The 26026-nt window shown below is 49.7% G+C and overlaps 1 protein-coding gene and 1 long non-coding RNA gene across 6 annotated transcripts in view; one reads left to right on the forward strand and one right to left on the reverse strand.

Annotated features, from left to right (window-relative positions):
* Positions 1 to 13663, reverse strand: part of MKRN1 (makorin ring finger protein 1) — a 34596-nt gene extending 20933 nt beyond the window's left edge. Inside the window, exon 1 of one of the 5 annotated variants that reach the window (XM_045063067.1) lies at positions 13536 to 13663. Coding sequence is in view for 2 of the 5 variants with exons in the window: in XM_045063066.1 (XP_044919001.1) it covers positions 4086 to 4270 (185 nt within the window). In the remaining 3 variants the exon portion in view is untranslated. Of the gene's footprint in view, positions 1 to 3805; positions 3825 to 4085; positions 4450 to 13530 lie in introns of those variants that run through there. The other 4 variants (XM_045063068.1, XM_045063066.1, XM_045063065.1 and 1 more) reach the window with 4 other exon arrangements.
* A 66-nt stretch (positions 13664 to 13729) lies between these two features.
* LOC101675954 lies at positions 13730 to 25375 on the forward strand. The gene is made up of 3 exons (XR_198639.3): positions 13730 to 13819; positions 22851 to 23026; positions 25140 to 25375. It is a non-coding gene; the product is annotated as an uncharacterized LOC101675954 (long non-coding RNA).
* The last annotated feature ends 651 nt before the right edge of the window (positions 25376 to 26026 follow it).

Here is a 26026-nt window from a genome sequence, read left to right on the forward strand (position 1 = left end):
TTTATAGAGAGAGGGACAGGGGCAGGAGGGAGAGACCATCTCAAGGCAACTCCCCACTGAGCTTGGGGCTAGGTACTGGAGCTAGGTATGGCAGGGACTCCAGACCTGAGCCAAATCCAGAGTTGGTAACCCTGGTGCCCTTGTCTGGGGCCCTGTGATTTCTAAGATTCCTTCCACCTTGAATCTGACTTCCAGGGAGCCTGGGTGTTCAGTGGGTTAAGCATCTGCCTTGGCTCAGGTCACGATCTCACCAGAAGGGGGCATCCTGCTTCTCCCTGACCCTCCCCCTCCTGCTCTCACTTGATGCCCTCTCCCATATGAGTATCTTTTGACTCCAGACATTGTCCAGTAATGAAGACCAATATCATCAACTAGAATCTCCTACTGCTGTACCTCCTGGAAAACTAAGCATGTTTGCCGAACTATATTACAAAGCATCCTAATAGTAGCTTTTTAAGGGTACAACAGAAGCAAAAATACCCTGAAGTACCTCTAGGCATCATGACAACCTGCCTGGCATTTACTGGAAATTAAAGAACGCTAACGAATGTGGCATTCACCACTTCACTGGCTATGGCATTTCTTACTTCGCTTCGGAATTTTCTCACGAGTTCACCTACCATTCTTTATACTAGACTGCTAATTCCTGGTGGCTGAGGACCAAGGTTTACCCCCCCTTTTATCTCCTATTAATACCTATACAAATAATAGTCCACATATTTCTTTTACTTTAAAGACACATAGGTCTCCTGGCAAATCAGAATACCAGCAGCAAATTAAGTTTTATAATGGGCTTTTTCAGTGCCACCCCTTCAAAAAAAAAAAATCACCTATGTGGCTTCCAAGTAATAAACTTCACTATGGGTATATCACAGCAATTGGGAGTAATTTCCTTTATTTTTTCAACTATACCGAATACACCTGAAAAAAATGAGGGGCGCCTGGGTGGCTCAGTCCCTAAGTCTGGTCATGATCCCAGCAGCCAGCCAGGAAGCCTACTTCTCCCTCCCCAACTCCCACTGCTTCTGTTCCCTCTCTGTGTCTCTGTCAAATAAAATCTTTAAGAACAGAAAAACTGAAATGAAAAATGCTCATTCTTGGGGGTTATTTCACCTGTTCATCCACCACTGTAGAACTCTCATAAAGCAGTGCCTTAAATCCAAAATTACGCTTCCGAAGTGTTATTTTAACCCCACACTCTCAAAGAAACTAAATGCAGTAGTTCGGAATATCCCTCCAATTAAAAAACATGAAAAATAGCCTGGTGGGGGCAGCATAATACAGCTCCTTGGGAAAGGTATACGTAGTTACTCAGTTTTTAAGCAACTGACAAGACACAGTGAGAATTCTGAGAAATATAAAGAAAATAAAAACCAGTGAGAAAGTATGGATTGAGCAATTAAAAAAACCTGTCGTCCAAACAACTTCTGAGAGCATTATGTCCTATGTCCTAAGTCTAAGAAAAAAGCCTTAAACCACTAAACAGAAAGCAGAAACACAAAATATATCCCTACCTTTGAATTCTCCTGAGGGATATTTTGCTATCAAATACACTGAAAATACTTATAATGGGTTTTTGCATTCCCTCCAACATCCAAGACCTTCAACCCTCGTTGAAGGCGCTAATGCTTATTTAGTAACTGAATGAGGTAGTCCCCAAGACAGATCACTAAGTCCTTTGCCAGGACAAAGCGCCTATTAAGAGTGGGTAATTTTCAGGTGTGGGCTTACCACCAACTTAAGCATTTATTAAGTAGAGATAAAAAACAAAACAGGGCCCCTGCTCTCAGAAAGCTCAAGTTCTACAATACAAGATACCGTACATGATATTCCCCGCCTCAAAAGGAAATTTTTAAATAGATCATGTTGGGGGGTGCCTGGGTGGTTCAGTTGTTAAGCATCTTCCGTCTACTCAGGTCATGATCCCAAAATTCTGGGATCCAGCCCTGCCATCAAGCTCCCTTCTCAGCGGGAAGCCTGCTTCTTCTCCCCCACCCCCCCCCCCCCGCTTGTGTTCCCTCTCAGTCTGTCAATAAATAAAGTAAAAACACACACACACACACACAGATCATGTTGGTACCTAAATCTGAAAACAATATCTAGTATTAAAATCTAAGACATACAAAATACTTCTAGAAAATTAACTTTTTCACTAAAGTTAGACATGTTAAAAAAAAAAAAGCTAGTACATCTAAGCCTGTATTAGATTACTGCGCTATGTGAATTTTTTAAATACATAAACCTACTGGTTTATGGGCAAATAATTCCCTCCATTCCAGGAAAAATCTACAATCCTGCATTTACTCGAAGATGCTAAAGGCAACCAAAGAGGAATGCTTAGTCTGGTAAGTTCTTCTGAATTCTGATTATACTGCTAAAACAAACAAACAAAACAAAACAAAAACCCCAGAAACATGGCAAAAGTGTCTAATGTAAAGTGACAATGAATTCTGTGCACGGCTGTGAAGTTAAGTTCAAGTTACAGCTACAAGATACAAACGGGTAAAAGATACAAATGGGTAAGAATGATTAATACCAGGTTATGATGGGTGTTCAAGGCTAGACTATATCGAAAGTGGAAAGGATAGATTAAAAAAATCAAGGCTTTGTATGGCGTTCTTGAAAGCACTCAGATGTTCAAGGAACCTTATTTTCAGCACACAAAGGCAGATATATTCTAACTGGTTTCATGGACAGCAATTTTGAAAATCCTTAAGATAGTGCACACTCCATTCATTTTTAGGATCTACAAACCACTGATGAGAAGCTACCTAAAATAAACTTTTATCCTTCATCCCGCTACTGGAAGTAAGCTTAATTAAGATTATTCAAGCCTGGGGCGCCTGGGTGGCTCAGTGGGTTAAGCCGCTGCCTTCGGCTCAGGTCATGATCTCAGGGTCCTGGGATAGAGTCCCACATCGGGCTCTTTGCTCAGCAGGAAGCCTGCTTCCTCCTCTCTCTCTCTCTGCCTGCCTTTCTGCCTACTTGTGATCTCTCTCTGTCAAATAAATAAATAAAATCTTTAAAAAAAAAAAAAGATTACTCAAGCCTTAGAAGTATTTCCTGAACAAAATACTGCATCACTGTTAATACTACAGAATTCTATATACTACGAATTCTTAGGTGTTGCATGGAAAATTCACAAACCCCCATGAAAACCGGGGTTCCAGTTGCATTTTCCTTAACTGGTAGAAAAAGAAAAGCTTCCAGTCGCTAATGATCACTTCAAAAAGAATCAAAGTAATCAAAGTGTAGCATCCAATTCAATGCACTCATCCTGTATGTACAGCTTGATCATTTTTACACACGTACCTATAACCGCCATCCACTGGATTTTTCAAATACTTGCATCTGACATACCAAACCCAAACAAAACCGCTCTCCCCGAGTAGAGCAGCTCTTTGATTCCCTCTTTAGAAAAAGGAAAGATGCATGTATTTCGGAGAGAGTATCTTCTCCGCGGGGGAACGGCAGCTCCTAATTTAGGGCGGAGAAGACCCCCAACTAGACACTCGGTTCTAAGACAAAGCTCAGAACCGCCAACCTCGATAAACATACAAAGAAAAAATAACAAAAGCTACGGGTGGGGGGCGGGGGCGGAGAGACGCGCGCAGTCGTTACTAACGGATGACAGGGCGCCGAGGTGGGCCACCTCGCCCGCGCCGGCGGCCCCGGTCCCCGGCCCCGCAGGGCTGCGGGAGACTGGCTGCACGCTACTACACGCAGCCCCCTCCCCGCACCCGCGGAGCCGCAGCAGGGACTGCGGGATCGGGCGACAATGAAAAGGAGGGAGGAGTCAGCCCACCTTTCCCTCTGCGCGGCGCTCCGCTCTGCGGGCGCGGGGAGGCCGGCGAGCCGTGCGGCGGCGGAGCTGCGCGCGCTCGAGCCCGCGGCGGCCGGCGGGGGTTGACGCAGGGCGGGCAGGGCGGGCAGGGCGGGCCCGGCAGGCGCGGCGGGCCGGGGCGGCCAAACGCCGCTCTCCTCCTCCCCGCTCCGCCCGCCCGCCCCTTCCTCTGCGCCCTCTCAGCCCTCTCCGCAGCCTCGGCCCCCTCCCCGCGCCGGCGCCGGGCCGCGCAGCGTCTCACCTGCAGGTGACCTGTTTAGTCCAGCCGCCGCCGCTGCCGTCGCTGCCGCCTCCCCCTCCCCCCGCCCCCGAGGACGGGGAGGTGACTGTGGGGATAGGGGTGGGGGAGGCCGCTGCCACCGCCGCCGCTGCCGCTCCTGCTCCTGATGTTGTGGCTGTTGTTCCGGGAGCTGCAGCCTCCGCCATTACTGTTTATCCCACACAGCAATGGCCCCGGAACTTCCGGGATCACATAGTTCCGGTCCGGCTGCGGGAGAGGGCGGCGAGGCGAGGGGAGGGGAAGGAGACTGGGGCGCCCGCTCGCTCCCCTCGGCTCCGCGTAGCGTCTCCGAGCGCTCTCGCCGCTCGAACTGCGGGGGAGAGCCGCAGCGTCCGCGGCCCGCCCCCCGCCCCCCTGATTGGCGGACGGGACAGCCCCGCCCCCAGGGGGCGGAGCAGGGGGGCCGGGCTCCGCCGACTGGGTCCGCCCTCGCTACACCGCCCCCCCACCCCGCCGCGTCCCCCCAACACACCAGGATGCTCCTATGTGCAATGAAGTCAGTCAGTGTGCAATGAAGTGTGCCAACCCTCTGCGAGCAGAGGCTGCTGCAGCGGAGGACGGGACTGGAGGACCGGGGTTGGAATCCAGACTGTCCCTTTCACTTACTGACTCTACCAACTGTTAGCTGAACGACCTGGGAATACATACCCGTTCCTGAGCCTGTTTCTTCACCTCCAATGGGATGCTAGCAGGCCCTCTCCCCCGCACAGCATTGCTGTGACGATTATGGGACCTGCATAGGACAGCAGTCACTGAGCCTAGTGCTTAGTGCATAGTCAACACTTAACTTTTTTCCCTCCAGTCAGGGTGTTCTCAATTTTTTTTTTTAAAGAATTTATTTGACAGAGATCACAAGTAGGCAGAGAGACAGGCAGAGAGAGAGAGAGGACACTGGGATCATGACCCGAGCCGAAGGCAGTGGCTTAACCCACTGAGCCACCCAGGCGCCCCCAGGGTGTTCTCAATCTTAAACCCAGGAGACTAGCAGGGTAGCCAAGCACAGATCTGGGGTCAATCTGTCTCCCCAATCTCCCTGTTTTTCCCATTCCTGGCTATGTGCCTTTGGAGCAAGTTAATTTACCTCTTAGTGTTACTCCTTTTTCTACCTGTAGGTAAGTAACAGTAACATATTATTTGAATCCACAGAAAACACTGTCCTTTCACACTACAGTTGATACAGAACACACAGTAACAAGAGGTGTCGGGAACACCCCAAGCTTAGAGCCACTTGGAAAACTGAAAATTCGAATGTATATAATCCTATTTCCCCATCCATGTCCACTGTCCTCTGAAATACTGCTTCTTTAAATCCTGTTTTTCATAATAAGCCCTTGATGTTCTTTCTTTTGTCTTCCTTCTGAGTGAAAATCCTCCCCACTGGCTATCAGACCATGATGTACCTTACAGACATCGAACAAGGACAGTGACAAAGTCAACAGAAAACAATGTTTCTCCCCAAGGCCACACCAGGGCTGCAAAACTTAATCCCTTTTTTCAGTACTTTTTTTTTTAAAAGATTTTATTTATTCATTTGATAGATCACAAGTAAGCAGAGAGGCAGGCAGAGAGAGAGTGGGGGAAGCAGGCTCCCCGCCGAGCAGAGAACCCAACGCGGGGCTCCATCCCAGGACCCTGAGATCACGAACGGAGCGGAAGGCAGAGGCTTCTTCACCCACTGAGCCACCCAGGTGCCCCTCAGTAACAGTTTTTAAAGTCAGTCTTCCCAGTCCACTTCATAGCTCCCTACAACCTCCTGAAAAACTAAGTATCACAGAGATGCCCAGTTCCTGAACGGCCTCAGGACAGTAAAATCCACAGCTGGTTCCTCTTCTGCTGGTCGCTACAAGCCAGCTTCAACCTGCAAGAGGCCCCTCCCTACTGTCCTTCCCCCACCGTTTCTTAGCCGCAGTGTGTTCTGCTGCAGCAAGTTCATAAACTTAACTTTGTGGGACTGCAAGTATATTGCCAAAAGTCTCTGTTGAGTTTTACCAGGTCAAGTTAATCATGGGATTTTTCTTTTTACGAAGTTGACATCGCGAGGGGCGCCCGGGTGGGTCAGTAAAGCCTCTGCCATCAGTTCAGGTCATGATCCCAGGGTCCTCGGATTGAGCCCCAAATTGGGCTCTCTGCTCAGCAGGGAGCCTGCTTCCTCCTCTCTGCCTGCTGCTCTGCCTACTTGTGATCTCTGTCAAATAAATGAATGAAATCTTTAAAGAAAAAAAGTGGACAGTGCGAGAAAACACAAGCAGGGTTGGTAAACAGCAGAGGGAGGAGAAGCAGCTTCCAAACCACTTAGCAAGGACCCTGGGATCATGATCTGAGCCCAAGGCAGATAGATGCTTTACCATCTGAGCCACCCAGGGGCCCCAACAATGTGCTTTTTAAAAAGGAAGGTGGGGGAGGGGCACCTAGCTGGTTCACTAGGGAAGGCAGCACTTGATCTATAGATCCTCACTTCCACACTGGGCATAAAGCTTGCATTTTTTAAAGAAAGGTGGGGAGGTAGGGGAAGCATGCAATTTAAGAGGGTTGCCTGGTCACCTACTCCCCAAGCTCACTGCTGAATATGCATTTCCCTCTCCAAAATAAAACCTTTTTTTTTTTTTAGAAGATTTTATTTATTTGAGAGAGAGAGACACTGAGAGAGAGCATGAGCGAGGAGAAGCAGTCAGAGGGAGAAGCAGACTCCCCATGGAGCTGGGAGCCTGATGTGGGATTCGATCCTCGGACTTCGGGATCATGACCTGAGCTAAAGGCAGTCGTCTAACCAACTGAGCCACCCAGGCATCCCTCCAAAATAAAATCTTAAAAGAAAAAAAAAATAGTCACTTAAATTTGAGTCATTCCTCTATTTTAGGGAAATCCTCTTGTAAATCACGGGATATGTTTTGTCTCCATATTGCTGTCCTCACCTGGAAACATTAGTGCCTAGCTCAGAGCCCTCAGTGGAATCATACAGGATCATGTTAAGATCTGAGCCTCAGTAAACACACCTGGAAAGGCCCTGGGGCAACATAACTTCAGAATAATCCAGACTTGGTCTGGAGGTCCTATGATGGGAGGATGGAACCCAGGGCTCTCGCCAAGGTCACATGTGCCCATACAAGTTCAGTCCTCAATTTCTGATCTCCCTGCTCAACACAGCAACAACCAGAGTGAAAGTGTCATTCTCTGCTCAAAGTCCTCCATATCCATAAAAGCAGGGTTCCAATCAGGGTCGGTCAGTCTGTCCTTGGCAAAGAATAATGGAAGAAATTCTCTCCGGTAAACTACGCCTTGGCTCACCGTCCATACCAACAGAATAACGATGTTTTATTATTTCAGGAAACAAACTAGAATCATCTGTTTTTGATTCCTGGGAGAAAATTTCAGCCCAAGTGCAATTCATGCATTTCTTCACTCAAGAAGTTACTGATCATTTAACTTTGCTATACCAAATAGCCAGGTTCTTTAATTGTAGGAGCCAAGACCATCCTGTGTGGTCTGATGTGATGGCACCAAGAACCACCTCAGATTATGAATGCATTGTTAAATGCCAAGGTCCAGATCGAAATGACCACAGGCTGGGGAGGACTCCCTTGAGAGCCCTCACTCTATCCACCTCCACGGACTGGGCATCAAGACCAGTTTAAGAACCCTTGGCAGACACAAGGTAAGGAGAGAAAGGATTTCTTCCCAAGGAAAGGCATGGTGGGTATTCTCCTCCACTATTCTGCAAGAAGCTGTAGTGAGGTGATCCTATCCATTAAAACAAAAATGTTGCATGGCTTGACAGGGAGGGTACAGTCAACTGGTCAGAGAAACAGAAGCTTCAAGTCAGACAGGAGCAGAAAAGCCCTGTGACAGGAATCGTTATCAACTTTAGTGCATGAACCCAGTAGTTGTGACACAGGGCAAGTTACTGCCTGTTTCCTCGTGGGTGGAAATACCTCCATGGATATATTAATACATATACTGCTCCAAGGACAGTCACTGGCCTTAGTAAGGGCTAGTATTTGCTACTGTTTCCATTCATGGGGGCATACGACTTTTTTGGCATGGGATATACTTACACTTAAAATGATTCAACAGGAGCGGGGTGGGGAGGGGGTTGCGGGGGGCTCAGTGGGTTGAGCCTCCCATCAGCTCAGGTAACAATCCCAGGACTCAAGAGATCACGCCCAGCAGGGAGTCTGCTTCCCCCCCACTTCTCTCTGCCTGCCTCTCTGCCTACTTATGATCTCTGTCCAATAAATAAAATCTTATAAAAAAAAGATTCACTGTATGGGGCACCTGGGTGGCTCAGTTCGTTAAGCAACTGCCCTTGGCTCAGGTCATGATCTCTGAGTCCTGAAACAGGCTCCCAGCTCCTTAGGAGTCTGCTTCTCCCCCTGACCCTCCCCTCTCACACTCATTCTCTTTCTCAAATAAAAAATCAAATCTTGAAAACATTTTTGAAAATAAAGATTGACTGAACTTCAGATCTCACAAGGCCTCCTTTACTTAAGGGGACAACCGCAGGACGCTGGCAGGCCAGGTTGGAGGGGAAGGGGGACTCAGTAAGAGGGTCCTGACCTTCATGTAGGAGGCACATCAAAATAGGAGCCAGGAGTGAAGTTTAGTATATGAGAGACCCCCAGGGACAGCGCATCCAGGAGACTAGTCACAGGAATCTCGTCTCTGCTGGAGGTCTAGGCTTCTTACTGGATTTTGTCTTACTTATTTTGGTCTGATGGACTTGTCCTCTTAGGCATCTGGGCAGGGCCAGGCATCCTTCATTAGTTACTCAATCCCAATCCCGGAAGCCAAGGGTCTTGGCAGCGCGTGGTCTTGGAGAGCACTTAGGAAAACCCTGCCCAGTCAATCACACACACAGAAGTTACTGGATGTACAGGAAACATCCAAGGATACCAGTAACTTTACCCTTTATGTATGCCATTTGCATTACAAGGCATGTGTAGAGAAGGGTGAAGGTGCAGCCCCAAACAAATAAGTTGGAAAAGTTGGGGAACCTGGGGGCTCAGTTAACTTAGTCCTGGGGCTCTCTGCTCAATGGGGAGTCTGCGTCCCCTGTTCCACCTGCTGATCGCTCTCAAGTAAGTGTATCTTAAACGATCAAATAAAAACTGGGACACCTGGATGGGCAGTCCTTAAATGTCTGCCTTTGGCTCTGGTTGTGATCCCAGAGTCCTGGGCTCCGTCAGCATTGGGCTCCCTGCTCAGTGTGAAGCCTGCTTCCTCTCTCCCACTCCCTCTGCTTGTGTTCCCTCTCTCCTGTGTAGCTCTCTAGTCAAACAGAATCTTTAAAACAAAACGAAAAGCTGGGGAAGGAGCGCAAAGGAAAAAAAAAAAGATTTTCCCCCATGGTCTCAAAACTTTTTCCTACCTTCTCTATCGTGAGCCTCCCAACAGGCTTTTGCAGTAGGACAAGCACAAGGACTTTGCCCCTTTACATCTAACAAGATAAGGTGCAGACACAGTGTTACTCTGCAGGATCACACAGCCACACACCCACCCCCTTAGAGAGCTCAAGGCAGTTGAGCCTGTGGTCCGGTGCTCCCTCCCCCCCCCCGGGGGGGGCTGTTGCTGGCAATCTGGGCCCTGCCTAAATGGGGCTTTTCATTTGAAAGGGGGACCTGCAGACCAGACACAATCATGCTTCTCCCTCTGTGGGGGAGGAATCAAGTATGAGACAGGTCTGATACAAACTTTGAAAACTTTAGCCTGGCAGTAAGCAGGGCTACTACTCTTGTGGTATTTTTCTTCCAGGCAGGATTTAAGTTAAAAAGATTTGAAAGCGCCCATGCAGGCATAAATCGTGGGTAGGGTGCCAGCAAGAGAATTTCTAGCAGACTCCCTACTGAGCAGGAGCCTGATGCAGGGGGATCCATCTTCTGACCCTGACATCAGGACCTGAGCAGAAACCAACAGTCCCAACAGTTCAATCACGATGCCACCCCGGGTCCCTCCAAAGCGGATTTAAAGAAAGATTTGGGGGGGGGGGGGCGCCTGGGTGGCTCAGTGGGTTAAGCCACTGCCTTCGGCTCAGGTCATGATCTCAGGGTCCTGGGATCGAGTCCCGCATTGGGCTCTCTGCTCAGCAGGGAGCCTGCTTCCCTTCCTCTCTACTTGTGATTTCTCGCTGTCAAATAAATAAATAAAATCTTTAAAAAAAAAAAAAAGAAAGAAAGATTTGGGGGACGCCTGGGTGGCTCAGTTGGTTAAGCGGCTGCCTTCGGCTCAGGTCATGATCCCACATCGGGCTCCTTGCTCCACAGGGAGCCTGCTTCTCCCTCTGACTCTGCCTGCCACTCTGTCTGCCTCTGCTTCCTGTCTCTCTCTCTGACAAATAAATAAATAAAATCTTAAAAGAAAAAAAAAAAAGAAAGATTTGGACCCTGTAAAAAATAGCTGAGAAAAGTTCATTATTCTCAGGCCTGTGACTCCCCCTGACTTTTAAGTATTCCCTTCCACAATTTTTAGTTGACTTGTCCATTTAAAAAAAAAGATTTGACAGGGATCACAAGCAGGCAGAGAGGCAGGCAGAAAGCGAGGAAGGGAAGCAGGCTCCTGGCTGAGCAGAGAGCCCAATGCGGGGCTCGATCCCAGGACCCTGAAATCACAACCTGAGCCGAAGGCAGGCAGAGGCTTTAACCCACTGAGCCACCCAGGCACCCCACCTCCCATAATTTGTAAAATTGTAGCAAATACTGTTGTTAATTTGTGGTCTGCATAAATTTCTCCAACAATGCACTCACCTGACAAGTATTTGTGAAGTAGAAAGAACAAAGATTCTCTGACCACATCCAAAAGCTCTCCTGAACTTTTCCTGTAGGCCTCCATTTCTGGATCTCCATTTTCATCTCCTCATTGTCTGATTTCAGCAAGAATCCTGGCCAACTGCTTTAGCCAGAACCCTCCACACCCTCCATATCTGATCTGGTTCACCTAATACCATCCCCTCAAGCCGGAAAGGACTTCAACCACCTCCATTTTGACCTCAGTTTACTTTCTGATTCAAGTTTTCCTTTCCAGCTCAGCTCTCAACTCAGTCCACAAACCTTGCTGTTGGTGATGCGTCCCCCACGGGAACGGAAACTGCCCTGAGCCGTTGAAATCTACAGGATTGAGCCCAACGTAATGATCAACCTGATCTTTACCGACAGACCACAGGCAGCTCCCCACCCATCTCTGCCCCGCATTCTTTAAATAAATCTGGAATTGGGTAGACTAAAACTCGTTATCTCAGGGTAGGATCCAAGCCTCATACTTGACAGAGAGCCTATTTAAAAAACAAAACACCAGAAGTATTTCCAGCACTTGAAGCCTGCCATCTTGGAGGGGTCAGTCTGCCATCCTCCCGGTGGTGGCCTTCCTGAGATTGAACCCTTTGTTTCACCATCACGGTCTGCCTTTGGGGTTTTGGCAGCAACTGGGAGGCTAACCTGGTCTGTTTGGAACCCCTGGAGCCAAGTCCTTGGTCACCCCCAGTCCTGCCTACAGTGAGGTCTCATCACCCGTCTTGCCTTCAGAAGAGTTCTGTTAGAGGTCAGTTTAGCCGACGTGCCTTCACGACCCCGTTTTTCCTTAATTTCCCATCCGCTGAATGCCCCCAACCCACCCCTACTTCACTCCTTGGCTTTCAATTCCCGAATGCCCAAGCCCTATTTGAAGCAGAGACCGATCAACCTCCCCCACCCACGCCGCACACTCCCCCTGCCCCACTTACATTTAAGTAAATTTTCATACTCATCTTTAAGTTGGTCTCCCCATGCTTTCAATCGCCGCTACAGTTCTTTTACAAGATGTTATTTTCTTTAACAGCTATCAGGGGAAAACGTCACCAGCTAGGCCCCAAGACCTGGCCTTTACCACCGCCTGTTTGAACTAACCTTTGCCTTACATTTTCCCGGAGCTCCTCTTCCCGGCTTCCCCCTTAATGCAGGCTAAACGAAACCCAAAACCATCCCCAGGTGACGGGGATGGCCGGGACAAAATCTCCCACCGGCCCAGACCACCCAGCCCGAACTAGAGCTCATTGGCGCCTGCACAAATGGGACCATACATAGTGTGACCTCCTAAATGACCCACAATCTTCCCTCCTAACGCTAGTAACATCTCCGCCCCGAGGGGGGGCCTCAGCCTCACAGAACACACTGCAGACGGAGGCAACTTCCCTGAGGGTGCATGTGCGACCCTCCTGCCCGCCTCTCCTCTACGTACTAGGACCGGGGGACAGCCTCCCCTTTCTAAATATATTCCTCTGAGCCCTACACAAAAGGACTATTCACCCTTTCCCGGGGAGTCCCATCTCTGGAAGCCATTCTCCATCAACTCCTCGTTTGCTGAAAATGAGTTTTCTTTGTGCGGCGGCTCAACCTGGTCGTTTCTGACTCACCAAGGAATGCGCTTAACTCTTCCTCCCGTTCCTTTTCCCCTGACCTCCCAGCCCATCCCCCCATAGCCCTACTGCTTTTTCATTTGTCTGTGGAACCTTCCAGATGTATCTAATGCACGTTCAAATACCTTGTCTGCGTACTTCCTCCTCTTGAAAAGAAAACTAGGGGCGGGCTATACACCTGGACCCCACAGCCTTTTAACAAGCAGCGTATTTGAAACTCTTTCTATGATCAGAACCTAAAGGGCATCTCCATTACTTTGCATACTTTGATTATTTCCTGCTGGGGGGATATACCCCATCGTTTGTGGTTGGTCCCATCAAGAACTGGTTTTGAATTCTTTGTAACGAGCAGTACTTCCATCACATTTTATGTACGGTATCTCGCACATGAGGGATTGTCTGTAGGGTAAACTAGAACCGGTATTACTAGGTCCACAAGTATGGGTATTTGTCATGCTAATAAATGTTATGTAATCGTCTCATACAGACTGTTCCCATATCTAGTCTCACCAACAAAGCCTATAACACATGAACACATTTGCAAACGCCTCAATGTTCCCACAAGCTACCAAATTTTTGGCTATTTGCCAATCCGATGAGGAAAAGAACAGTTCAGTACAAGAATGTTCTTTTCCTCAAGATTTTGTTAGGTCACTTCTACACCCATCAGGAGGCTCGAACTTGCAACCCTGAAATCAATAGTCACATGCTCCACCGACTGAACCAGCCAGATATCCCTTTTCTTTTTCAGAAATGATCTCCCACGTAGTAATTTTAGAATCTGGTTCTGTAGTTAAATCCTCTTAGTCTTATTTTTAACGTCCAACTTTAGGAAGGCACCTTCCTCCCCCCTCTAAACACAATTTTTGCAAACTCTTTCTCTTCAGCATTTTAGGTCAATACCTGACTCAGATTAGGGGACCGACCAGAATACTTTAATTAGAGTAAACAAGTGACTAGACAAAAATCAGCGAAGGACACGACACGGCTATGAATGAGGCAAATTTAGATCAGTGGGGGCCTTACCTTACCTCCCAATTTCTTTCGTGCTTCTGATGTAGTTTGGTGTGGTGGAGCTCGCAACTGATAGCCAAGAAAATTCCTCAGATGTACTCGGGGCCAAAATCGTTGCCTCACCACAGCAAACACAGAGGACACGCGGGCATAAAAGTCACTGCTCTCCGAGGCCTAGGAGCAACTGATTATATACTGTGGAGTTAGGTGGCGGTAAAGACAAAGAGAAGTTTCCAGAAGGACTTTGATATGCTAAAGAAGACTCTGCAGCAGCCGGAGGCCCGCCTATCGTGAAGCTAAGGTTGTTTTTTCCTTCTAACAAAGCATTAACATTAAGACAATTGGGAGTTTCCTGGAGGGACGTGACACTCCGCCTGCCTCAGGGCTGCAGGTTATAAGGAGATTTAATTTTATCTACGTTTCCTTCTGCCTTTGTTCCCCACATCTCTTTGACGGAACAAAACTAAGGTTTTAGGAAAAGAATAAGGAAAATTTAGGGTAACTTAGCACCTCCTCTTTAAACGGCTGGCTAGCTCAGCTCTTCCTCTTCTCAAAGGCTTTGTGGGAGCCCATGGGTGTTTGGCGCCGGAGAGCGGACTTTTAGGGAGGGGCAGAATATGCTAGTAGGTTTGCAACTTCCATTCTTCTCTTGGCTCCTTGTGGGAGCTGAAAACAATTGATAATCTCCAAAAAGAACAGTACCGGCCGGGGGCCGTGGACTGGGAAAAAGATACGCTGTAGAAAAGGGCTCAGAGCCACCTTTTAAAATACGGAGACTTTCTCGCTTCCGTGGGGGTGGGGGGAGGGGGTAGAAGTTGCAAATGAAACCCTGCTTAAAGCCCTCGGACCCGGAGGGCAGCCCAACCGCCTTGGAAGGGATCCATGTCCGAGGCTGCTGGGGTCGCCACCGAGAAGGAGGTGCTGAGAAGGACTTTGAGAATTTCCCAGTTGTATTTGGTGAAAATACCAGATTTTGTCTTTTTAAGAAAAAGCCTCTTCCAGCTTCAGTCGAAAGGCACCGCAGTGAGGGGATACAGCATCAGTGAGTGCGTCCACTCAGACATTCTAACCTATTTGCACAGAGACCAACTAAAGGATTAGAAAGAAAAGGCTTGGAAAAACCCAGCAGGGTCGTGGCCAGGACAGAGGGATCGGTGGGTGTAGAAGCTGTGCTCGGGGGCCTTGGCTGATGGGATCCAGGACCGGCTGATGCCCGCGTGCCTGGAGCCCAGGGACAGAGGACGTGCGCGCAGACAGGCAGGGGAGCTGGAGAGCACTGGGAGAGATGGTGGGAGCTCGTGCCCTGGCGAGCAGGTTCCCCCCAACACCTTAGCTCCCAGCTGCTTCCGGGGCGCAGGGGTACAAGAGCACCTGGCTTGGGCGGGGGCCAACCAGACCAGATCAGGACAAAATCCAAAGGCAGAGAGACGGGGGTGGTGAATCCAGGCGTTCGTCTGAGCGAGGTCCACACCGGGAAGGCAGTAGACGAGGGTCTCCAAGTACTAAAGCTACTTCCAAGGTTTGTGGAAGGAAAATGTGGGGCAAAGGTGAGTGGGTCCCCGTGGGTTGGGTTTGATCCCTGTCTCGCAGTCAGTCAGGGGTGGGGTCTTGCTGGCTCCCGGCAGACCTCACCCCTCCAGGGGACAGTTTCAGTGCTCAGCCACGGATTGCCTGTGGTAAGAGATAAATTGGGGAGAAGAACTTAATCAGTAAGAAAGTACTAACTGAGGTCAAAAGGGAGGTGTTTGGGTGCCTGGGTGGCTCAGTCATTGAGCATCTGCCTTCAGCTCAGTTCGAGATCCCAGGGTCCTGGGATCGAGCCCCACATAGGGCTCCCTGCTCAGCGGGGAGCCTGCTTCTCCCTCTCCCACTGCCCTCCCCCCACCCCGTGTGCTCTCTCTCAAATAAAATCTTTTTTTAAAATGGCAGTGCGTTTGGGGTGGGGGGGTGATGAGTCGGGGCGTGTGGCCAGCACGCGATGAAGGCTCGAACAGTTGTCCTTCCGCCAAGTGGGCTTTATTCAGTCAGAAAGCAAGGTTAGCCTGATTGTGAAGCGGGTTCAGGATTTCCAAACTCAGCGATCTTTCACTGCACAACCTGGCTTCCCGCACACCTCACACAGACTACAGTGCGAAGACACTGAGGGGTAAGAAGTCAACAAACTGAACTTGAAGTCGGTCCGTTGAGTGGCAGCGGAGGTGAGGACCCTGTCCGGCCCAGGTGAGCTTACTGTGGTCACACAGTGCGAGATCACGGTGGTGGTCAGAGATCGGTGACACAGAGCCTCTGGTGGCAGCCGCCTCTTTAATGTGGCCAGACGGGAAAGCTCAGCATCTGCAGAGTGTGACAGTTTGCGGGAGAAATCCTCCCTTTTTAAAGACATTTGTTCAGCCCGTAGGACGAGGGAGCTGAAGGCTGGCTGAGGATCGGCTGAAGCTTACACCCCACAACCCGCCCCCCAGGGCATTGGTGTGACATTCCTCCGGCCCTCCTGGCTGCCCTAAAGGAAAAACAAATCGTTAACTTCTAAAGAGCACAGTCCCGCAGGGCGGGAGTCTCCTTCCATTTACAAAAGCCTCCGTAATTTACAGGAACAAAGCAGTTCTATCAATGGCCTAGTTTCCAGAAGGGAGTGTAGATACAATTCAATGTCCTCAAGATCTGCAGCCCTCTGGCAGGTCCTGGAAGCCATAGGCAGCCCCGTAATGCTCCTCCAGGAAACTCCCAACTGTCTCACCGTTCATCCCTTACTGGAAGAAAAAAACCACCTTAACTTGACAATGGCAAGGCCTCAGGTATCCCTTGAGTCTTCTTTAACATATAAAAATCCTTTTGAAACCTCCCTTTCCCTTGCCCCAAAGCCCAAGCTACAGTCAGCCACCCCTCACAACCCCCGGGCTGCAGCTCTTTCCTGCCCCTGGGTCCGGTCCCAGGGCTTTAATAAGCCACCATTTTGCACCAGAGACATTCAAGAATTCTTTCTAGGTCATTCCCTCCAGACCTCACCCCACCCGACCCCACCTATATTCTAAAGCCACGTGATTTAGCCTTGTGGGCTACTTTTGGCAGTGGTGGTTATCAGTTCTCAGCCCTTCCAGGCTCTCTCTGGTCTGCTGGTTATCAGTTCTGGATGCCACCAGGACGTTCTGGTTCTAACGATAACTACTCTCAGCTCTTGGCTGCCTTCCTGAGTCATTATGTCATTACTTGGCAGGAGGCACTACTTGACATGAGTGACTCCATCTTGCTCTCTACAAGGCCACAGAGACCCCCTTTTCACCCTTGGATAATCACAGGTGCAGAGCATCTATTCAGTTTTCTGTCTGCTGCTGCTCCTGGCTTCATGCTCATTGGGGAGCTTTGATCTGAAGGACTACAGTAATGCATTCTGCATTTGTTCATTATTATAGAGGAAGAAAAAACTTGACCTCTACGCTGTTAGGTTCAGTCACTGAGGCCTATGAATTAAATTGATAAAAGCCAGGAATAGGAGAAAAGAGCAGGGGAGCCAATAAAAAAAGTAGCTGGCTCCTTGGGCACCTGGCTGGATCAGTAGGAAGAGCATGTGACCCTTGATCGTGGGGTTGTAAGTTCGAGCCCCACTTTGAGTGTAGCGATTATTAAAAATATTTAAAAAGTAGCTGGCTCTTAAATGGTTAAACTCAAAGGCTTATATATCTAACAGTAGGGTAAAGGCAAGGGGGAGAAAATGCCATTATGGGAAAAACCAGTAGGCTTCTTTAGGAAAGACAAATGGGTTTTTTGAACAAATGAGAGATTTTTAAAAGTTTGTGATAATGTCTGTGTACCCAGTCCCAGCTCTGACTCCATCTATCACCCCTGCGGCCCATCCTCTGACCACAACCCACACAGCCTCTCTGAAACGCTGTATCACCTAGTAGGGCTTTCAGAGACAATCATCTTGGGAGCCCAGGACCCCCAGGAAATGCAATTCGTTGTGAAGTCTTCTTTCTTGCTTGCTAGGTCCTTCCCTAAATCAATGAGAAGCTCCAGGCTTTAAGGAGAAGAAAGCTGGCTGACTTCATCTGGTGGGGGGATTCTGTTCCATCACTGCACCTGAAAGATACAAACGCATGGGGTGACCCCAATGTCCTGTTGACAGGTGAATGGACAAACAAAACGTGGCATAACATATACTGGAATGAATATTATTTAGGCTTAAATTGGAATGGAATTCTAGGCTCCAACACGGATGAACCTTAAGGATATTATGCTAAGGGTAGATACCGCACGGTTCAACTCCTGAGAGGTACCTAGACTAGCGGGATGCATAGAGGCAAAAAGTAGAATAGAGTCTGGGCGGGGCGGGGAGGGGGGGAGTGAGGGAGAATGAGGAATCATATTTAATGGCTGCAAAGTTTGAGCTGGGGGTGGGGAAAATGTTCTCGAGATGGACGGTGGCGATGGTACACAATAAAGTGAATATACTTAACACCTATAATGGCACACTTAGAAATGGTTGAGATGGTAAATTTTATGTTTATATATATTTTAATACAGTTAAAACAAAATTTTTTAAAGATTTTCTTTTTTTTTAAATTTTTTTTAAGATTTTATTTTTTTATCTATTTGACAGAGAGAGAGATCACAAGTAGGCAGAGAGGCAGGCAGAGAGAGGAGGGAAGCAGGCTCCCTGCTGAGCAGAGAGCCCGATGCGGGGCTGGATCCCAGGGCCCTGAGATCATGACCCGAGCTGAAGGCAGAGGCTTAACCCACCCACTGAGCCACCCAGGCACCCCTAAAAGATTTTCTTTTTAAGTGATCTCTACACCCAACACAGATTTCTTTCTTTTTTTTTTTTTTTAAAGATTTTATTTACTTATTTGTCAGAGAGAGAGCAAGCAAGAGAGCGAGCACAGACAGACAGAGTGGAAGGCAGAGTCAGAGGAAGAAGCAGGCTCCCTGTGGAGCAAGGAGCCCGATGTGGAACTCGATCCCAGGACGCTGGGATCATGACCTGAGCCGAAGGCAGCTGCTTAACCAACTGAGCCACCCAGGCATCCCGTCAACACGGATTTCAAACTTATACTCCTGCAATCAAGAGTCACATGTGGGATGCCTGGGTGGCTCAGTCATTAAGCACCTGCCTTCGGCTCAGGTCAAGATCCCAGGGTCCTGGGACACCTGGGTGGCTCAGTGAGTTAAAGCCTCTGCCTTTGGCTTGGGTCATGATCCCGGAGTCCTGGGATCGAGCCCCACATCGGGCTCTCTGCTCCCTGGGGAGCCTGGTTCCTCCTCTCTCTGCCTGCCTCTCTGCCTACTTGTGTTCTCTGTCTGCCAAATAAATAAATAAATCTTAAAAAACAAAACAAAAAAAAGATCCCAGGGTTCTGGGTTCGAGCCCCACATCAGGGTCCCCGCTCAGTGGAGAGTAGCTTCTCTTCCTGCCTCCACCCCTCCACCTAGTCACGTTCGTTCGTTCTCTTGCAAATAATTTTTACAAATTTTTAAAAAGACTTTATTTGCTCACTTGTTTACTTATTTATTTGTTTGTTTATTGTTTATTTATGTATTTATTAGAGAGAGAAAGAGGAAGCAGAGACAGAGCACTAGCGGTGGGGGAGAGGCAGAAGGAATGGGAGAAGCAGGCTTCTTCCTGCCCAGCAGGGAGCCGGATGCGGGGCTCAATCCCTGGACCCTGGGATCATGACCGGAAGCAAGGCAGGTGCTTAAGGGACTGAGCCACCTGGATGCCCCATTAAAAAATAAATAAACAAAAAATAAAACCTTAAAAAAACAAAACAAAACAAAACAAAACAGAAAAACAGTAACCTGCTACATCAACTGAGACAGCCAGGCGCCCCCAAACATGTTTGAATATAAATGGATTTAGAGCATTTGGAATACTAAGGCACAGGTAGCTGTGTGCCGGTTCTCTGTAAAGCCCTGCGTGAGCCCGAGCCGCCCTGAGGGGCCTGGTGTGCTCCTCAGGAAGGCAGACCCCCCCTGGGAGAGAGAACTGCAGTCTGCTTCCAAATAAGGAGGGGCAAAGGCTATAAATAGCAGCTAGGACCAGCCGGGGCATGTCCTGACTTCCAGATCAGCTCAGCTCTTCGAGGCCTGGGAGACTCGGGGCTCTAGCTCCCTCTGTGTCTCCTCTGTCTTCCCCCACCACCTGCCCAGCCAAGGGTACCAGCTCCTCCTAACTTCTCCCATCTGCCCAGTGGCACCATCAGCTGCAGGTTCTGGGATTCCGCCCTGAGCCGGCTTGGAGGGGGAGGCCCCAGGTGCTCCAGGAGTCAGTCAAGTCTGGGGGCAGGGGGGACCTCTTCTATGTTACAGGAGGGAAACAGAAGGGCAGCAGGTGAGGACGCGGGTCCCAAGTTCACAGTAACTTGGAAGCACAGCTGGGCAAGGAGGCTGCAGGCCCCCATTCACCCCCATATTCACTCCCCTTTGATGCTGGAGCCCCCCTCCCTGCCCCCTATGAAAGCAAGCGGGAATCTGGAGCAGTGGCTGGAATAAATTGTCCCTCCCCTCCGTGAGGTGAGGCCAGGACATGGTCAGTTTGCCGTGAGATACCGATTTGCTGGGCTTGGCGCACAACACACAGGGGAGAGGGTGACGTTTTCTTTCCTCTTTGTGATTGTGTGTGAGCAAACGAAGTGTGTAGAACCAACGTGCCCAGTCTGAACTGAAGGGGGTCAGTATAGGCTGCCCTAAAATATGCCACTTTGGTATAAAGGTATTTTGAGCTGAAGGCAATTGAGAGTCAACAGATTAAAAAAAAAAAAAGTCTTGCGGCGGCTGGGTGGCTCAGTGGGTTGGGCCTCTGCCTTTGGCTCAGGTCATGATCTCAGGGTCCTGGGATCGAGCCCCGCATTGGGCTCTCTGCTCACCAGGGAACCTGCTTCCCCCTCTCTCTCTGCCTACTTGTGATCTCTCTCTCTCTGTCAAATAAATAAATAAAATCTTAACAAAGAAAAGGTTTTTTTTTTGTTTTTTTTTTTTAAGTAAGTTTTGGGCCCAAGTAGGGTTTGAACTCACGACCCCAAGATCAAGAGTCACATGGGTCTACCGACTGAGAGCCGAGCCCCTCCTAAATTTTATTAGCATAGATTCGTTTTCTTTTGCATTGTTTCGTTGGATTGTATAGAAAGAGAACCAAGACCCTTCTATGCCTTTCTACTTGCACAAAGTCCTTTATTTTTACCATATTCAGATTTATCAGTGTTTTGCTTTGTTTTTATTTATTTAAGTTTTTCTTTATTTATTTGACAGAGAGAGAGCACAAGCTGGGGTGGGGGGCGGCAGAGAGAGAGGGAGCCCGATGTGGGGCTCAATCCCAGGACCCTGGGATCATGATCCTCGCCAAAGACCGACGCTTAACAGCTGAGCCAACCAGGCGCCCCAGTGTTTTGCTTTATAGTGGGACCGCTCTGTGTCTTGTCAGAGAGCTCATCCCTCTTGAGGTCAGAGAGACTTTCTCCCATTGGCTTCTGAAATGTTAGATCTAGGTTTTTACATTCTGGTTTGTTTTAACAAGCTGTTAGATGGGACATACCAAGTCCTAAACCTTAAATATTAACTAATTTAAACCTCATAAAAGCCCTATTTACTTAATATTACATAAAAGCCCTATTCAAACCTTTGGATGAGGAAACTGAGACATTCAGTAAGTCTCTCCGAGGCCCACAGAAGCCAGAATTCAAACCCACACAGTTTCCAGAATCCATGACTCAGACTTGGCACACTTTGTTAGATACCTGGAATTGATTTGTACACGTGGGCTGAAGTGGGGGGCCAATTTTCTTCTTTCTCCATATGGAAAACCACCAGCACCAGATAACAGGGTGATTCAGGGATACTTTTTTTTTTTAAGAGTTTATCTCAGAGCTAGAGAGCAGGGGGAGGGGCAGAGGGAGAGGGACAAGCAGCCCCCACACGGGACTCCATCCCAGGACCCTGAGATCATGATGTGAGCTGAAACCAAGAGTTGGATCCTCAACTGAGGACTGAGCCACCCAGGTGCGCCATCATTCGGGGATACTTTGCAGAGCAAATCCCTGTTATTTCAGCTTTCAAAAAACTAAAAAAGGAAGAAAGGCCGAGTCTGTGCTCCTTCCTTAAGTACTTTGTCCCTCCTACCCTCGGGTCTGCAGATCTTCAAACATGATAGGGAGCCTCTCTCCTGCCTTGGGTCCTGGTCTTGCCTTTTCAAAATGGTGCAAACACCCAAGATGTCCTTCTCGTGCCTCTTTCAGAAGAATGTGGCTGATGAGCCAGCCCGGTCTCCTCTGTGGAAGGCACTGTCCACGGCCCACTGGTGTGACACTGGCAGTCACGGCCCAGTGTGGGGATGGGGAGGGGCTAGGGACGTGGGGAGCCTGCAAAGGAATGGAGGGTACAGCCCAGGACAGAACGTTCGAGCTGTTCCAGAGGGCAGGGGCCGTAAGCATTGCCAAGATTCCGGGAGAGGTCTGCTGCAGCCCCTGGATGTGTCCCTGGGACGAGGATGAATGAGGGAGACGTCTGTGTGTCCAGAGCACGCAGTAGCCTCACGGGTGGGGAGTGGAGGGCCGCTTGGGTGGGTGCTTTCGGCCGCCGGGATGCAGGCTGCTGTAGCAGGCCTGGTGTTGAACAACTGTGAGGGCAGTGCGGTGCTCATTCGTGGTGGTGGTTAGTCCCTGGGGTTGCTGTGACAGTCCACGGACCATGGACAGGCCCCAAGTCCACGGTCACAGACATCTCGCCTCTTTTGACCTCACTGGGGGTGGCCAAGTGGGCTGACACCCCCCCCCGGGGGAGGGGCAGCAGTTTGGGGACACTCTGTTCTTTATCCACACGCTGTTGAAAGTGGAGAGGTTTCCATGTTCCCCTGAAGGTCTCCTGTGCGTGTGCACGTGTGTGTGCGTGCACACATGCGTGTAGGAGTGGGGGCCCCAGGGCATGCTGTGTTGCCTCAGAGGGTTTGGGTGGTAGGGAACCTGGGTGGGGAGTAGGCAGGTCCAGCCAGGGAGGGGATGGCAAGTCAGGGAGAACATTCAGGACGGCTGCACCGTGCCCCCCAACACTATCTGGGGGGCAAGGGTGTGGGTGTGTCTTTTTTATGATTATCACCTGAGACCAACGAAGATTAACCAGACCCTAAAAAGGAAGTAAGCCATTGAAGGTGTTATCACTAGTCCCCGCTCAGTGGGGTATCAATAGAAATGTTAAAAGGATTTAAGTTCCCTGGTTAGCTTTCTGTAGAAGACCAGCCCTAAAGGTCCGTGTTGGCAACCCCGTCGGGACCCCTCTCGCTGTGGGGAGTTGTTTCTGTATCTTCACTCAGTAAACTTCTGTCTCCTGACTCACTCTTCTTTGTCCAGATTCCTTCTTCGACTCGGTGCCAGGAGAACCGCGCCGTCCGGCTTCATTTGGAAGCCGTTGCACAGAGGAAGTTGATGTTAAGGTGGCGGGTGTGCGGCCAGAGTTCAAGTAACCGAAGCCGAGTAGAAACGCACGGTAACATTCTTGCAGCGCGTGTGTCCTGCAGGTTTAACAGGTATACAGTGTAAAATGTAGCATTTTAACCATTACACAGCTTCACGGCATGAAGTGTATACACGCTGTACAGCCGTCACCTGGTTTTTGTTTTTGTTTGTTACCTAAATATATATATATATATATATTTTTTAAGATTTTATTCATTTATTTGACAGAGAGAGATCACAGGTAGGAAGAGAGGCAGGCAGAGAGAGAGGAGGAAGCAGGCTCCCTGCTGAGCAGAGAGCCCGATGCGGGACTTGATCCCAGGACCCTGAGATCATGACCTGAGCCGAAGGCAGTGGCTTAACCCACTGAGCCACCCAGGCGCCCCCCTAAATATATTTTTTAAAGATTTTATTTAGGGGCGCCTGGGTGGCTCAGTTGTTAAGCGTCTGCCTTCCGCTCAGGTCAGGAAGCCTGCTTCTCCCTCTCTCTCTCCTCCTGCTTGTGTCTCCTCTCTCGCTGTGTCTGTCAAATAAAATATTTTTAAAAAATTAAGGTATTTATTTGAAAGAGGAGAGGGAGCACAAGCAAAGGCTGGAGGGGGGAGAGAGGGGAGGGGCAGTGGGAGAAGGAGCAGCGGGAGCCCAAGGTGAGGCTCCATCCCAGGACCCCAGGATCATGACCTCAGGCAGAGGCTTAACTGCCTGAGCCACCCAGGTGCCCCTGGATTTTGTTTTTTTGTTTTGTTTTGTTTTGGTTTTTTATTTTTTTAAAGATTTTATTTATTTATTTGACAGAGAGAGATCACAAGTAGGCAGAGAGGCAGGCAGAGAGAGAGGAAGGGAAGCAGGCCCCCTGCTGAGCAGAGAGCCCCATGTGGGACTCGATCCCAAGACCCTGAGATCATGACCTGAGCCGAAGGCAGCAGCTTAACCCACTGAGCCACCCAGGTGCCCTGGATTTTGTTTTTTTAAGCACCATATTTTGTCACGTCAATTAGTGCAGGATGCTGACAGTCCCACTCGGTGTAGCCCGAACCCCTCTTGCTCCCCCAGAAGGCAGATGCCCCATCTCCAGAGGCTCTCAGCTTCACTCGGCTTCCTTAGCAACCTGACTCAGCAGGGGCTTGGCTAGACTGGAGGCAGGGGACCCCTGGCTGTCCGGAGCCAAGAACCTGGGACCATTGGACCCCACACTGCTGGGAAGGGCCCTGCACCACCTCACCAGGAGTCGCCCCAGCGGGTGGCCCCCCGCTCAGCTCCGGTACAGGGTGCCTGTCCTGCTCAGGATTGTCCCCAAGCCCAGGCCAGATAAACCGAGGCAGTGAGGGCGGAAGAGCAACCTGTACCCCGAGACCCGGGCTAAACTCCAGGTGCTTGGGGCTCCGGTCCGCTCAGGGGGTTCTCCACTGCCATGCCCCCCGGAGCCCTCCTAGACCTGCCCCCCAGGATCAGCCCTTCCACGTTGGCCCTAGGGAGTGATGACTCAGTCCACGTGAATCTGGAGTTCTCTGGATTGGACTGGACAACTCAGTCCACATTCCACACATGCGGGTGAGGGAATTAACTTGTAGGAGCAACAGCCCGAGGTGAGGTTCGGGTGCAGGACTGGGCTGGGTGCTCCTAGCAAGACGGTAGAGGTGGGGCGGGTGATGGCTGCAGGCAGAGGAGAGGAAGAGGGCGGCTGAGGAGCCTGGGGTTGGCCAAAGGTGAGACTTGCTTTGCTTTTTGGCCTGTTGCCCCCGGAAGCTGGCACCAGGCCTGAGTGACTTGTGACCGAAAAGAAGTCAGAGGTTGGCAGCTGTGCCCCACCCAAGATTTGGGTGAGGGCGAGGTGTGGTCACTGGACAGGCCGGAAGTGAAGTTAATTGGCCTCTCCAGATGCCAGTGGTCCAATGACCCCTCTCACCTGCCTCTGTTTTTCCTACCAGCCTTTGCTCCGGCCAGGATCTCCATCTCCTCCGCTGCCTGTTTCAGCCTCCCTTCCCTCCTCTGAGCTCATCCCCACAGCCATTCCCCTTGGGATTTTGGTGGGGGGCTAACCTTGGGTTTGCTTTCAAGCCTCTGCAAGGTAACTTGAATAATGGGACGTTTTTAGAAACGCAAATTCACCAGGTTTGATATTTCAGATGAGTGTGGGTGGCCCCGTGCAAGCTTAAACCCATTTCATTTATTTTTATTTTGCAGAGAATTTTAGGGGCTCTTAGGGAATGCTGAACTCAGGACATACGCAAAGAAGTCTTATTTCCATAACTTGGCCCTAAGATGACTCTGTCAGTGAACAATGTAAGGGAGAATTTGCTGATAAGGGAGGAGATCGGTCACCTGAGGAAGTGAGTCACCTAAGCCCTGTAAATGTCTGAGGATCTGGGACGCCTGGGTGGCTCAGTTGGTTGAGCGGCTGCCTTCGGCTCAGGTCATGATCCCAGATCGAGTCACACATCGGGCTCCTTGCTCGGCAGGGAGCCTGCTTCTCCCTCTGCCTCTGCCTGCCTCTCTGCCTGCCTCTCTGTCTGCCTGTGCTTGCTCGCTTTCTCTCCCTCTATCACTGGCAAATAAATAAATAATCTTTAAAAAAAAAAAATGTCTGAGGATCTTTGGGGAACTCCTGGCCAATGAAGGGCTCAGGGGCTTTAGCCCCAGGCAGGTTAGGGTGGACCCCAGGAATCCATATTTCAAACTAGTAGCCCAAGAGGTGCTGATCACCCCCGAGAAGATTGGGGTCCTCTCTGAGAGGTGTGGCTGGCAGGCAGTGGACAGAACTGAGGAAGCTGGAACCTGTCTGAAGCAGGGGAGGGAGCTCTGAGCGGTGGGGTGCCGGGTGCCCTCATGCATCGTGGATGGGAATGAAAAATGGTGCAGCCAATGTGGAAATCAGTCAGATGGTCCTTCCAAATGGAGACGTAGACATTTCTGTATGGCCCAGCAATTCCCCTCCTAGGTACATCTACTCAAAGAAACAGAAAACAGGGACATAAATAAATCCACATCTACGTGTTTGCAGTAGTGTTGTTCTCAGTGGTGGGAAAGTGGAAATAAACCATAAACTGAGTGTCACTGACGGAAGAATGGAT

The sequence above is a fragment of the Mustela putorius genome, unplaced genomic scaffold, assembly GCF_011764305.1.
Source record: "Mustela putorius furo isolate JIRA1106 unplaced genomic scaffold, ASM1176430v1.1 tig00003845_pilon_pilon_pilon, whole genome shotgun sequence".
Classification (NCBI taxonomy): Eukaryota; Metazoa; Chordata; class Mammalia; order Carnivora; family Mustelidae; genus Mustela; species Mustela putorius.